This window comes from Theropithecus gelada, chromosome 4 (assembly GCF_003255815.1).
Source record: "Theropithecus gelada isolate Dixy chromosome 4, Tgel_1.0, whole genome shotgun sequence".
NCBI lineage: Eukaryota > Metazoa > Chordata > Mammalia > Primates > Cercopithecidae > Theropithecus > Theropithecus gelada.
The window spans coordinates 108,121,855-108,136,762 of record NC_037671.1 but is presented as its reverse complement, the minus strand read 5'-3'; the positions used below and the strand labels follow the sequence as shown (position 1 = coordinate 108,136,762).

Below are 14,908 nucleotides of genomic sequence, written 5' to 3'. Positions count from 1 at the left end.
ACAAAAAATTAGCTGGGCATGGTGGCAGGTGCCTGTAGTCCCAGCTACTCGGGAGGCTGAGGCAGGAGAATGGTGTGAACCCGGGAGGCAGAGCTTGCAGTGAGCTGAGATCGCGCCACTGCACTCCAGCCTGGGCAACAGAGCAAGACTCTGTCTCAAAAAAGAAAAACAAATAATAAAATAAAAGATCCAGACAATGGTCATTCTAGATAACGATCATTTTCTAACATTCTAAGAGTAGAAATAACTGGAACTGGTGGCGTGTGACTCTGATCAGGCCTCTAGGTGTAATAGCTAGTGTAAAGAGAATACAGGGACAGAGGAGTGTGTGCAGTATCACCAGAGATGCAGCCAGCAGCATCCAGAATGCAGGCACCAAGGCACACAACAAGTTCAACACCCCACGAAAAGAAACGTGCAGGGAAAAAAGGGGCCGAGGGAGAAGAATCCACAGAGTTAAGAAACGCATCAGTTCTGTGCTGTGTGGACCTTTACATCCTGATTCAAGCAGCCAGCTCGCCCTGAGAGGCTTCATTATAGCAGAGTGACAGTCTCGTCTTAGGTGTCATAATGGTACTGCCTCATGTTTTAGAGTCCTCATCTGTTAGGCAGGATTTATGGATGAGATACTGATATCCAGTGAAAGCGGGTCGGGGTGTAGATGAACACAGGCTGGCGAGAGCTGCCAGTGGGGAAGGCAGACGGTGGGTGATAGGCATTCATTCTGTTCCCACTAGTTTTGAAAATGTTTGAAAGTTTCTATAATAAAATTTACCAATAAAACCAATAATAAAATTTTTAACAAGTGAAAAGAAAATATGTATAACTTATAACCACTGATAAAATTGATCATTTTCAGGTGAAACAGATCTCAATGATGCAATAACAGAAGCAGGAAAGACTTATGAAGAAATTGCCAGTCTCGTGGCAGAACAGGTACTAACATAATCACACAATTCCAGTTACAATTTGATGCTGTCTAGTCCACATATTTAATTTAAAACATGTCTTAAGACAAACTTCCCAAATAAGTACCCTCCTCTTTTCTGTTTCTGTGTATCTTTGTTAATTGTATTTAATCATGGTTTCTTGGATTAAGACAAAGTGGATGGATAAATTTGTCATCAAGAAATCTAAATAGGCCAGGCACAGTGGCTCACAACTGTAATCTGGCACTTTGGGAGGCCAAGGGGGGTGAATTTCTTGAGTCCAGAAATTCGACACCAGCCTGGGCAACACAGTGAACCCAAAAAAATTAGCCAGGTGTAGTGGTATATGCCTGTAGTCCCAGCTATCCAGGAGGCTGAGGTAGGAAGATCGCTTGAGCCCGGGAAGTCGAGGCTGCAGTGAGCCGTGATCATACCACTGCACTTTAGCCTGGGTGACACAGTGAGACCCTGTCTCAGAAGAAAAGAAATCTAAATGAGTGTACCCCAGTATTGATGCCTCTGATCTGTTCTTAGCCATCAGGGGATTCTAATGAACAGGAAAGAACGCTGGCTCAGATCTGTATGGACCATTGCTTAGCCTCTCTGAGCCGTAGTTTCCTCATCTGTTAATCTGCAGTGGTAGTGCCTACCCTGTATGGTTCTCAAGATTTAACAGCTCGTAAATAAAAAGCACCTGCTACAGTCCCCAGGACAGGGCAGGTCCTTGTCATAGCTACATAGCTTTTATTGGAGTCTTTAGTACCCCAATTTCAGGGTTTTTTTTTTTTTTTAGGTAACAGATAATAAGTTCCCTTAAGAATCTAAGTTATTTTCTAATCCCTTAATTAAAAAAAATTTTTTTTCAGATGACTTAAAGCTATGTTAATGGATGCACACATGTGTACACACACTAATGTGGTTATGGGCTACTTTGCTAATACTTCTAAAAATGCATTCATTTTAGAGATGTGAGTAACAGCTATTAAAATTACAATTCAGAAAAATTGAAAAATTTTAAATTGCCACTTAAAATGATTACTGGGTGTTTTAATATTTTTATATTCTCTGCTCATATTTAAAAGTTAAACTACAGCAACTCATTTGTTTGTATGTAAACATACAGCATTAGCTGAACTTTCTTCCTTCTTGGTGGTATATTTTGGGCCATGACAAAATAATTGTACAAACCAACTTAAAAATTACATGATGTTTTGTCATTTTCTTTACAACATATGAGTCAAAGAAAGGCAGTCTTGGGAGCTACTTTCTTTTAGAAAAAGTGATCTGAATGCTTAACACTCAGTAATGTAGTGTAGCACATGCAGGATTTACAGTCTTTGCATATAATGGTTCTCTTTTCCTTGATTTTCTGAATTTCTCTACTAGTAACAATCAGCTTGTATCTTGTTATAGCCAAAGAAAGATCTCCATTTCCTGATGGAATGTAATCATGAGTATAAAGGTTTTCTTGGCTGCTTCCCTGACATCATTGGCACTCACAAGGTAACCTGATTGTAGACATTTATAGAAGACAACAGCAGGTGAAGCAGGCAGACATGCACAGTAGTATTGGTTTTATATGTTTATCTTTATTATTAAAAAAGAATCTGTAATTCCCGTTAGAAAGGTTTTGTAACTGAATTTTAGAATTGGTTTGGGGTGTTCTCACATAATGAATTCTGGTTTTCTCTCCCTTTTTAAAAAGTCTGTACATCACCTCAGGCATGAGTTGTGAGTATTTTATGTCAACCATAGTAGTCTAGTATATTGTGATGTACTTGGATTTGTTAGGAAAATGTCTGCAAAGGGCTGGTCTGTGATCTTAACAGTCCTGGCATGTGGCCATGTTAGCATTCTGCTTTATAACTTAAATATCATGAAGGGGTACCATAGGTAAATTAGGTTTGTACAACCTCAGATAACTTAATATAAATCGCAGAACAATTAGCTTGTTGTCGAAATGTATGCCAGCAGCATCAGAGTTGTAGGCCTGGAGCCTAATTAATGCATGAGTATAGAGTTGTTCTTTCCAGACAGTCCTAAATAACGAGCAGCATGATGATACTGGAGTGGGAGATGTTTGGCAGCCTTTCCAGCCACTTCCATCTAAGTCTTTAAATGGATTCAGCGCCTCTTAGAAAATCAAAGGAAAGCCCAGGACTTACAATCAGCACACTTAGGCACTCGCTTATAAAATATTCTGTTGTATAAAAGAAGAGAGAGAAAGTGCCTGTGTGCGAACACTGCCCTGGACCTAGGCACGTGACTTTCAAAACCTGCTAATGCCTGATTTCCATTATGTGCTACTCTTCAAATGGCACCGGCTTCTGAATATCACGGAGATGGTGTGCTGTTTGCTTTTCTCTCTTGTTGTAGCATAAAACTGTTCATTTTAGCTTAGTGACATTTTTTCAAGAATAGCAGCCTTTTTGCTTCCAAGGGACTTGAAGGAAGTTAAATTTAGATGCTTTCCTCTCTTGTTTTGTGGAGGTATTTCCTGTTCAGTAGCAAATCAGTTATAGAATATATTAGCATTGTTGTGTTTTAAACTAATGACTAATCATTTCAGCTTTATTCATACTGTTGTATTTTGTATTTCACAGGGAGCCATAGAAAAAGTGAAAGAAAGTGACAAACTCGTTGCAACAAGTAAAATCACCCCACAAGACAAACAGAACATGGTGAAGAGAGTCAGCACCATGTCTTACGCGTTGCAAGGTAAGATGAAAGGGTCCTTATGAGGTGCTGGTGGAGGTTTTTTTTTCCCCAGCAAAGTTTCCCTTGCTAGAGAAATCCAGATGTGAGCATCTTGATAAGTAATTGAGACGCTTGTGAGCCCCTTGTTTGCAGGATCCCAGTGCTGATGAAAATCTGTAATATTTATTTAATTTTTCACCTGTCCACCTTATCTAGCTGTGAATGACAGCTTGATTCAAACTGCACATTTTATTATTTCTGAGAGACATTGAAGATTCCTTTTGCAATCTGTGATATCATAATGCTCTATTAAATGCCAGAGCTCAGCTTTTAGCAGTCTGTAACGTGCGTGCCTTGGGATCATGGAATGTGAAGGGGTTTGGGAATGTCATTTTAGGCACAGTTTTTTTGTGTTACAAAAAAAAAACAAGACATGAATTTGTATAGGTTTGAGTGTTTTTGAGCAGATGAGAGCAGCAGGTGGATTTTTCCCATTGGCGGATGGGTGGATGGCATTTGTATGGGCAGAGAATGGAGAGCGTGTTCTGTTAGGAACAAAAGCTACAAAATCATGGTGCTGGATTGTGTCATGGGCGTGAAAGAGTAAAACATACTTAGAGGTTATTGGGAAATAAATTTTGAGTGTGAAAGAACTTGAAAACTCTAGACTTGATGTGGGCATTAAGAAGCCATTAAAAGGGAGTTAAAAAAAAAATCAATCTTCAAGGGAGAAGGATTTGCTGGTTATGGAGAGGAAATTGGAAAATGCAGACGCTGTCCAAGAGCCCAACCAGAAGACCATCACTGTTGTAGTCTGAGCTTTGAGGACCTAAAGATGTGGTACTGGGGAGAAGAGAAGGAAATAGATTTGCAGGCTTTTCCAAGGAACAGCTTTCAAGACTGGGGCATTCATGGGAGAAAGAGATGGACGAGGGAGTGTCCAGAGCCAAGGCCACTACAGCAAAAACGAGGAAACCTGATTGAAGTTTTGGGTTTTGAAGGGTTTGAAATGGGAAATTTGGTTTTGAACTTGTGTTTGAGGTTATCCAAATTGATAAACACAAAGCTTTGTACAACTTCAAATAACTGAATGTAAAATGTAGAACAGTGTGTGTCATGGGAATCTGTGCAGCTGCTGGCTTTCTCAGCCTGGAGGGTTTGGGAGAAGGCGGAGTAGGAGGCATCCAACGGAGGCAAGGAGGCCCTCTGATGACGAAGACTCCTCCAGAGTTGGGGGTAGGGGCAGAGGGGCACAGAGGAATAAGGAATCCAGGTATTCAGCAAAGATGAAGAAAGATCTCCCTCAGCATCCAGTCCTTCTGCCCTGTGAGAGGCTGGGTTCTGATGGCGCCGCTGGTGCTCATGGACAGCAAAGCTCCCCGGACTGAGGAAGGGCCTCCCGCTGTCCCACATGCTGCCCGGCCTTTCACCAGAAACCTGCTGAAGCAATTGCTGCGCAGAAGGGAGCGGGGCAGGGCCCCCAGGTGCCTCGCTAGGTCCCATGCAGACGCACTGGAAGCTGTGAACTGCAGTCATCTGTAGCGAGTATGACCAAGTAGTTTCTCTTGGATCAGTTCTGTTAGAGTAATAGTCCACATTTGGGTGATTTATCTGTATTGGATTTTATAGTTTTGATTATGCAAGTCAGTGTAAGTCATTCATGTACTGAAAAGTAACATTTGTCATTAACTGTTTTGTTTTGTTTTGTTTTGTTTTGTTTGAGACAGAGTCTCGTTCTGTCACCCAGGCTGGAGTGCAGTAGTGCAATCTCGGCTCACTGCAACCTCCACCTCCCGAGTTCAAGCAATTCTTCTGCCTCGGCCTCCAGAGTAGCTGGGATTACAGGCACCTGTCTCCACACCCAGCTGATTTTTGTATTTTTAGTAGAGTTGGGGTTTTGCCATGCTGGCCAGGCTGGTCTTGAACTCCTGACCTCAGGTGATCTACCCACCTTGCCTCCCAAAGTGCTGGGATTGCAGATGTGAGCCACTGTGCCCAGCTCAACTTGTTTTTCTAACCCTTAGTAAAGTGATTTGCCAAGAGCTGACACTGTACCGCAGCCAACCAGATTAGGTCCGGTTGATGATTAATTGTAACTGAGCAGAGAAACCAGGTGTTGCCATTTGAAAACTTGGAGGGAAAACTGATTGATGTTTTGGTTTTGGTTGTAGCTGAGATGAATCACTTTCACAGTAATCGAATCTATGATTACAACAGTGTCATCCGCCTGTACCTGGAGCAGCAAGTGCAGTTTTACGAAACGGTGAGTGGGCGTCCGCGTGCCTTTCACATGTACTTGAGGAGAAGGTTCCTGGTAAACCACTTTGACCATGTAAAGTTAATCTGTTTGTATTCTTTAATCCTAAGTAAGAAACCAAAGGAGCGTAAATTTTGGACAGGATATTTTTAATCTCCTAATTCTGTCTGCCCTTTGCTTTTTGGGTAACACTGGGTTAAAAAAGGTTTTCTTCTGAAGCAGGATCTTGGATGCTAGTTGCAAGGCCCCAAGACGTTCCTTATTGTGTGGCTCCTTCCCCTGTGTCACAGCCTCTCTGTGCCTCTGTGCACCAGGAACGGTTCTGAATGAGATGAGGTCACCCAGCCGTCCCTGGGGCTCCATTGGCAGCTGGAACAGGAGCCTGGCACCACACAGGAAAGCAAAGGCAGCCTTTGCTTTTCATGAATGAGGTTTTCACAGTGCGCCATGGAAATCGCAGAGAAAGAAAAAACAAAAAAGTGAGACCTGGAACGGTTCTCTTCACAAAACAATAACGAAAACTTAAATTTTTCTTACCTCTGCCTAGTAATTTTGTTGTTTACCAGAAAACAAAGATCTAGTAGCATGTCCACCTCAGGCACCTGCAGGTAAGTTCTGTAATGTAGAATCCAGCTTCCGCTGGCGGCCTTGCTGCCTACCCAGCTCTCCTCTGGCCATGGGATCTAAGCCATGTTCATGGGGAGTGGTTTGCAAGCCCCCTGCTCACAGCCATACTGGTGGCCTCTGCAAACTGGACACTGCTGAAAACGCCTGTCTCCAGCAGCCAGTTCTTAAAGGAGAACTGTGCTTGATATGTACCTAACGCATATTTGTGAACTGTGTCTGGTACAGTTGGTTTGGGAGACTAACTTATGGGAGGAACTCACCTAAACCCTGTCCTCCTTTATAGGACATGGGCCCTGTGCTCTTTAAATGCACACTTTTCCCGTCAGTTGGTGCCATTGTGGATTCGCCTTTCATTGTGTATTAGAATATAACAGATTACATTTGTCTGTGTGAGAAAATAATGCAAGGGAAACTCTCAGAATTTTGATAATGTTGATTTATTGATTTTCAAGTCCAAGTATGATATAGTTATTTATGACATTGTAATTCAGAATAGAAAACCGTGTATTTCATCACTGTCTTTGCATAAACCTAAGTAGCTGATACAACATTGTCAGGTTTTCAATCTAAGTTTTATGGCACAGTAACCCTTAAGTTATTAAAATTTGCGTATGTGTTCGTGGAGCAGACATATATTGAGTGTTTCTTGTATACCAAGCCCTCACTCTGGATGTTTAGCATCCAGGGATGGATAAGACAGCTGCGCCTTAAGGAGCAGGAGGCCCTGGCGCATAGACGACCGCAGCGCCTCCTTAGCTTCACAGGCAGGCTCGTGCTGTCTGCACACCCAGCAGTGACAGAGCAGGGTGTGGCCAGGGCGACATAGCCTTCAGGGGATTCTGGAAGCTCATACTCCTCCAGGAAAGGAGGGGGCTCTAGGCAAGCATGAAGACCTGAGCCCCCAGCTCATCTGAGGGAAAGCAGGTCGTCTGGAAGCGCCGCTAGGGCAGAGGCGGGGAGCACGTGCAGACGCCCACCGGCAGGAAGGGACCACCAGGGCCAGCTGGGGCCTCAGTGCTTGCCAGTGCCATTCGGGGTTAAGGTCTCTCCAGCAGGAACGCGGGGCAGGGCTGGTGCCAAAAAGACCAGTTAAAGAATTGGAATTTGTGTAATGTTTAACTTGTTGGAGTTGTGAATAAAGAATACTGTGAGGTCGTAATGGGAGTGATATCTCAACGTTATTTTGTTTTGCTTTCTTGTCAGATTGCAGAAAAGCTGAGGCAGGCCCTCAGCCGTTTTCCGGTGATGTAGGACAGAACGGGCCTTGAAGAGAATGCTGAGCGCTTTCTCCTGACTTGGGGCAATGCAATTCAAAACTTTTTTTCCCCTATTATTCAGAAAAAAAAGAAAACCAAAAAGAAACAGAGTTGCAAAAAACTGCGTTTATTTTATTAGCCACCCTAAATGCATCAGTTATTTAGGGATGGTCTTTTGTTCATTTCCACATCCATTATTTAAACCAGTGGAAATCGTCTCTATTTTTGGAAAGTACTTAAAAGTTACCAGAATTTTCAATGGAAAATGAGGGGTTTCTCCCCACTGATATTTTACACAGAGTCATAATTTATATGTCTTATAAATTATATGTCTTATATAATTTATAAGTCTCCCACAATCTTCCAGTTCTTACCCGGTGTCAGATAATTAATTCCTAATTACTTTCTTAAAAATACGAACTATGCCAGAATAAAAAATATCTATGTTTGTATATTTTTATAACTCTTTTCAGTCCTCTGGGGTTCCTATCATTGAGGGGCGTCTTTATGCCTTTCACTGCCACAGTTACGGCTCAAGTGCTTACACTTCAGGATGGAGGAGGCCGGGGGCCCCGGGGCTGCCAGCACCATCATGGTGTGTGGCAGGTGGGCCATCCCATGTCCCTCCAGGGGGACCCCACAGCCTGGCAGATGAGCACATACCCCTGGCCACCCGTGTCCTCAGCGTCATTTCTGATGTGTTACTCTTATGTGAGGACCAGTGCTTTCTCTCTTTGCACTTTCTTCCTAATCATGGTTAAGGCAGGTTTTATGCCATAAAGAATACATTAGAAGAATTGAGGGACTTTTTAGAGAGTTTTGTGGCTTTGGTCTAATGGGTGAGTGGCTGTGTTCAGGAGGGCCTGGGGGAGGAGGGCACCACACACAGCACCCCGGAGCCTCTCGTCCCTTCTTATTCTTTGGCTGCTCCTCCAACGTGATGAGAAGGGCTGTTGCGGGGATGGCACACTGCTTGGTTTGGATGGCGGGTTCATGGCCAGTTGGTGTAATCAGCAAAGAGAAAAAGCACAGTTTAGCACCCCTGCCCTCCCCATTAGATGGAAAAGTGTAGGGACTGAGAAGGGTTGTAGCCTGAACAGCGTACAGAATCCTGAGGACTCTGAGATTGGAAAGAAAGAACAGACCAGTGCCCTTCCTGACTGCATCCGAAACTTCACACAGGAGTTTCTGAGCACCAGCACTTCAGTTAATGGCATAAAGTAAAACAGGACCTTGGCACACCGACAGCTCTAACTCAACACTGGCAGCCACCGTCTCGCTTCTGCGGAGGAGCGCGTCCGTCTCCCACAGGTGCCTTACTGCGTTCCCTCCCACCGCTTTCATTTTTCTGACCTAATAATTATGGGAAATGGAAAGTCTGGGCCAGCATCAATAAAACGACACCAAAAATAAGTAGATGAGGAAATCAAATGAATATGAGAACATCTTGTTCTTTAATATCACGGGTTTTTGTTAATGTTTCATGAGTAATTTTCCCCACTTGATTTTTCTTCTATAAAATCCCATAGAACAATGTTTATGCTATAGCCATTTAATATATGTACAAATTGTAAAGAATATGTATAAATGTTTTACACGAATGTAAGAGCATGTAGAAGCCAACATACAAATAAATTGTTTAAAAAAAACTGTACAGTAAATTCTCAAAGCACTTTTTCAAAACACTTTTTGGCCTTTGTGTGTGATTTTTATTGTTGTTGTTAAGTGCTTTTTATTCCAGCTGCTGAAAATGGTCCAGGTAATGAATTCTTCCCCAAATCCTACTTCTTTCTGACATGAATTCATCATTTCAGTTCCATAGGTCAGTGTTGCAGTCCGGGAAGCACATCATAACCACCTGGGAGTTGCAAGAAGCAGACACTCACCCTGTGTCCGCCTCCCTGATATTCGGATTTGACTGGTGTGAGGCAGCGGCCGGGAAAGTGAAAAAGGGATGGGGGAAATGGAGATGGCATGGGCTCCTCAGAGCGTGGTCGCCGACTGTGAGCCCGGAACAGCAGAGGGAATGTGAAAGAAAATAAGAGAATCCACGGGATTTGATACCTGGAAGATTCTCCTTCAAGTGGCAACATAGTGTATATATCCTCAGGGGTCACACGCACCATGTGGTTCTGAGATACGTTGATGTTTTGATTTTTCATTATTTGTATCAACCTGTAGACATCACAGAAGAGCTATAGTCATATAATCACATAACTTTTACAAATATAGTGGGAAAAATGTCAGGATTTGGAGAGGAGAGATGAAGGCATGGTGGAAGAAAAGGTCAGTCTCCTTGTCAAGCAGGTGCCATCAGTTACCTCCCACCCGGAGCAGCAGTCCCAGGATGTCAGCCTTGCATGGTTTGTAGGTGTTGGGGTCACCAAGAAAGATGACTCACAGAGGCACTGGCTGGAACAACGTAGCTTTATTCGTTTTCTTATTGGTGACTTTATTCACTTTCTTATTTCTTCTGGTAGCTTTATTCATTGTCTTACTCTGTCATTCTAAAAATGTTTTCTTACAAAAGTACCTGCTGGGTCTGGGATTTGATATTGCCCTACTTACAAGAAACTAAGTTAGTCTCTTGCTGTTCCATGGATACTGGCAGGGGACGTGAGACTCCTGGGTCTACTCACATAGAGAAGAGGCAGCATGATCTACTTCTGTCATGGACTTCAGTCCCAGGGAGATGGTCTATGGGCACCCCCAACCCCCACCCCGATGGGCAGGGTTGACAGGCTGTGCACAGCAGCCTCTCCCGGCACCACTGGTCTACATCTTCGCTGAGAGAATCCGTAGATCCCTGCCTAACAACTGGAAATCCAGAATCTCACAGTCTGTTTGTTTGTTTATTTATGAGACAATCTCACTCTGTGGCCCAGGCTGAAGTGCAGTAGCATGATGTCAGCTCACTGCAACTTCGGCCTCCTGGTTTAAGCGATTTTCCTGCCTCAGCCTCCCGAGTAGCTGGGATTACGGTGCACACCGCCATGCACGACTAATTTTTTTTTTGTATCTTTAGTCGAGACGGGGTTTCACCAGGTTGGCCAGGCTGGTCTCGAACTCCTGACCTCAGGTGATCCGCCTACCTCGGCTTCCGAAACTGCTGGGATTAGAGGCATGAGCCACCGCACCTGACCCCACAATCTATAAAGTAGTCAAAGTAAAAAAAGAGTGATGGCTGAGTGGAACTGAACAGTGATGGGTGAGAATGGCCCTGTTTTTCCTCTGTGTGTAACTCAATTTTCCCAACCTGTTCGATTTTAAATCCCTTTCTGCAAGCAAGTAGGAAGAATGAGTTCCCCTTTTGGGAGAATGTTTTCCGTGGGTCTCTTGCATTCCAGCTGGCTTTTTTGCTGGCTGTGTCAGGAACACAGAGCCCTGCCTGCTCTTCACCCAGGCCGCCCCTCCACACTGCATTTGTAGCAAGCTACTTGAGGGACAGAGTCATGTCTCTGAAGGAGTATGGGCTTGCCTGCTGCTTGCTATAAAACAGTGGGTTGTCCAGCTCCAGGTCCTCTTCTGACAACCCACTGTTTGGGCAGGCACCCTCTGGCCACTCAAGGTTCCACCAAGGGACTGGCAGGGCAAGGAGAACTGGAGTTTGTGTTGCTTGCTGTGCCATGGCTCGTCAAGTCCTTTGCCCCTGACCCAGGAACCTGTCTCATGTCCCCTGCCAGTATCCATGGAACAGTAACAGACCAACTTAGTTGCTTGTAAGTAGGGCAACATCAAATCCCAGACCCAACAGGTACCTTTGGAAGAAAACATTTTTTAATGACAGAATAAATGAATAAAGCCATCAAAAAGATATACACTAGCCTAGACTGTTGGAAGATGAGGAATGGTCTTTCACACCCCATTAGCATACAATAGAAAAGAACCAGAACAAGTTGAGATTTCATCAAAGCAGAAATGAGAGTGTTTTGAATGCCATTGGCAATTCAAAGGACAAAAACAAGGTTGTCTGAAGACCAGGAAGCCCCGTGGGGGAGAGGTTGGCTTCTTTTCTGACTTGACAATAAGCTCAGAGGTCTTTTGATGGGATCCATATCTTAGAAAAAAATCGCCAAGTCCAGTGAATCAGTCTGTAGGATTTGCAGAACTCTGAAGACAGAGAATGAGAGAGAGGTTGTGTGAGCTTGACTCCAGGAACCACGTGAGCTTTGAAAGAACCACTATTTTGAAGCACTATTATTTAAAGGTTGAGGAACTTCCCACCTGGCTCGACTCAGAGGAGGAGGTACCTAGTGCTGGGTGAGGGAGGCCAAGAGGTGGGCTTAGGGGAAGTCATTAATTCTGGAGAGAAGCCACTGACTGTACTGAAAACATGCTAGTTTGCCAGCAAGCTGGAGTTAAGGACTGCTCCACTGGTACAAGGTGGTGGTGGGCATGGGTGGTTGCCACCACTAAATGTCCAAGGCTGCAGGGAACAGTTTGTCCTTAAAACAGTAGTTCTCCACCTGAAGTCCTTGTGCTCTCCAGGACTCACTTGGCCATTTCTGGAGACAGTTACTGAAGGGTGTTACTGTCATCTAGTGGATCCTCCAGTGCACAGCACAGCCTCCGTGATAAAGAACTGTTTGCCCAAAACATCAGTAATGCTAAGGTCGAGAAGCCCTGCTTTAAAGCGGACAACTGCTGTTTGCCTAGTGGTCAATAGGTATTTCCAGGTACATTCAGAAGGAGCTCAATAAATGCCTGTGGATAAGGATAAAAAGCCATTATCAGGAAAGTCTAAGAGACCATGGTAGTGCAGAAATAGAGTGATGGGGAAATCTGTAAAAATGCAGAACTAAGGCTAGGAGGTAGGACATGGGCTCCTAAGGATTCAGCTTCTCCATTTGTTCTTTGGGGGTGTAATTAGGAGTGATCTTTATTATAAAATCATGTTTTTCTGAATTTTATTTTACAATGAGGTTGTATTATAATCCAAAAAAAATTTAAGCTGTTAGATTTGGTTTCCCAAATCACATGTTGACTAAACGTTCATTAGTACCAGCTACGAACCAGGCACTGATTTGCCTTTCCACGTACAAATCTCATTTTATGCTTATACTGACCCTGAGGTTTGGGAATCGTCAAAAGTTTGGAGACTTTCCTTCCAGTGAAGAAACACTTGGTAATGTAAAGATATTTGAATTGTCAGGAACCAAGGGTCCTAACTCTGATGCCAACATCTGTCCCCTCGAACGAGTCAGCAAGCTCTTGTCTACCCATCTCCAGAGTGCAGGGATGAAAACAGATGCATCCAAAAGCCCTTCCCACCTGTGGGACCTTCCCTGCATCACTTAGAGAAGAGCAGGGACATGGTCCCAGGCCAGGGACTCCTGGCTTCAGCTAGGGGCAGCACCTCTGAAACAGACTCCCAAGGCCTGCCTCCCAAGTGTCCCCCTAGGTGACCCTGACAGTAAGAGTCACCTACAAAGGTGGCAGATGCTCTTTTTCCCTTGTTTCAGTATCTTATGGAGGCATGGATTTCTATTATTCCATGTATTACAATTATTTACAGACATAATTTTTAGATCCTCATATGTCCCAAATTTGGCCATTGGGAATCTCTCTTATGTAAATTGATTGATTATTGTGGTCTCATGTAATTTTGTATTCTTTATCTGTGCTTTCTTTGTGTTTTTTCATGCTATGGCAGTCTTCATAATGACCCTACACATAAGTCTATGTACCAGTTTCCAATAGTTGGACATTTAGATGTAAAATTTTTCTTTAGCTTTTATTTCTAACTACATCAGTGAGCACTAATGCACCATCATCATGGGGTAATTAAGACAAAGGTTTTTTTATTTTATTGTAAAATATACATAGCATGAAATTTACCATTTTAGCTATTTTTAAGTGCACAGCTCTGTGGCATTAAGTACTTTTACATTGTTGTGTAACCATCACCATGCAGAACTTTTTCATCTTCCCAAATTGAAACCCTATACCCATTAAACAGTAATTCCCCATTTCTCCTCCTCCACCTGGCACCCACCCTTCTACTCTCTGTCTCTATGATTCTAGGGACCTCATAGGTGGAATTAGATGATATCTGTTCTTTATGACTGACCTAGTTCACTTAGCATGATGTCTACAAGGCCTATCATAATGATTTCTCCATGTGTTTTCTCATAAGAATTTTTATAGGTTTGATTCTGAAAAAACAAAAGTATTTTTAAAGTACAGTTGTAAAACAGAGGAAGACCTACTCAAACTACTCCAAAAAATAGAGGAGGTAATACTTCCAAATTCATTCTACTAGGCCAGCATTGCCCTGATACCAAAACCAGACAAAGACACATCAAAAAAAGAAAACTACAAGCCAATATCTCTGATGAATGTTGGTGCAAAAATCCTGAACAAAATACTAGCAAAAACGAACGCAACAATACATTAAAAAGATCATTCATCATGACCAAATGAGATTTATCTCTGGGATGCAAGGATGGTTCAACATTTGTAATGTATCACAACAAATCAATGTGATAACATTATATAAACAGAATGAAGGATAAAATCATATCATTTCAATTGATGCTGAAAAGGCATTTGACAAAACTCAACATCCCTTCATGATAAAAGCTCTAAAAAAAAAGGGATAGAAGGAACATGCCTCAGCATAGTAAAAACCATATGCAACACACCCCCAGATAGTGTCATTACTAAATGGGAAAAAACCTGAAAACCTTTCCCCTAAGATCTGGAACATAACAAGAATGCTCACTTTCACCACTTAACACAGTACTGGAAGTCCTAGCTATAATAAGAGAAAGAAAAAGCATCCCAATTGGAATGGAAGAAGTCAAATTATCCTTGTTTGCAGATGATATGATCTTATACTTGAAAAAAAAAAAACTAGAGTCCACACACACACACACACACAAAACAGAACTGATAAATTCAGTAATGTTACAAGATACAAAATCAACATACAAAAATCAGTAGCAGTTCTATATGACAACAGTGAGCAATCTGAAAAAGAAACTTAAAAAGTGATCTCATTTACAATAGCCACACATAAAATTAAATACTTAGGAATTAACCAAAGAAGTGTAAGATCTCTATAATGAAAACTATAAAACACTGATGAAATAAATTGAAAAGGACACCAAAAATGGAAAATGGAAAAATATTCCATGTTC

General features: G+C 42.7%; 1 protein-coding gene across 3 annotated transcripts in view; it reads left to right on the top strand.

The window, feature by feature from the left end:
* SNX9 (sorting nexin 9) overlaps positions 1 to 9,451 on the top strand; it is a 225,852-nt gene extending 216,401 nt beyond the window's left edge. For 2 of the 3 annotated variants that reach the window (XM_025382607.1, XM_025382609.1), the window contains 5 exons: positions 860 to 936; positions 2,343 to 2,432; positions 3,533 to 3,647; positions 5,798 to 5,889; positions 7,714 to 9,451. In XM_025382607.1, the coding sequence (XP_025238392.1) occupies positions 860 to 936; positions 2,343 to 2,432; positions 3,533 to 3,647; positions 5,798 to 5,889; positions 7,714 to 7,761 (422 nt within the window). In that variant the 3' untranslated portion in view covers positions 7,762 to 9,451. Of the gene's footprint in view, positions 1 to 859; positions 937 to 2,342; positions 2,433 to 3,532; positions 3,648 to 5,797; positions 6,467 to 7,713 lie in introns of those variants that run through there. The other variant, XM_025382608.1, reaches the window with a different exon arrangement.
* Positions 9,452 to 14,908: the final 5,457 nt, after the last annotated feature.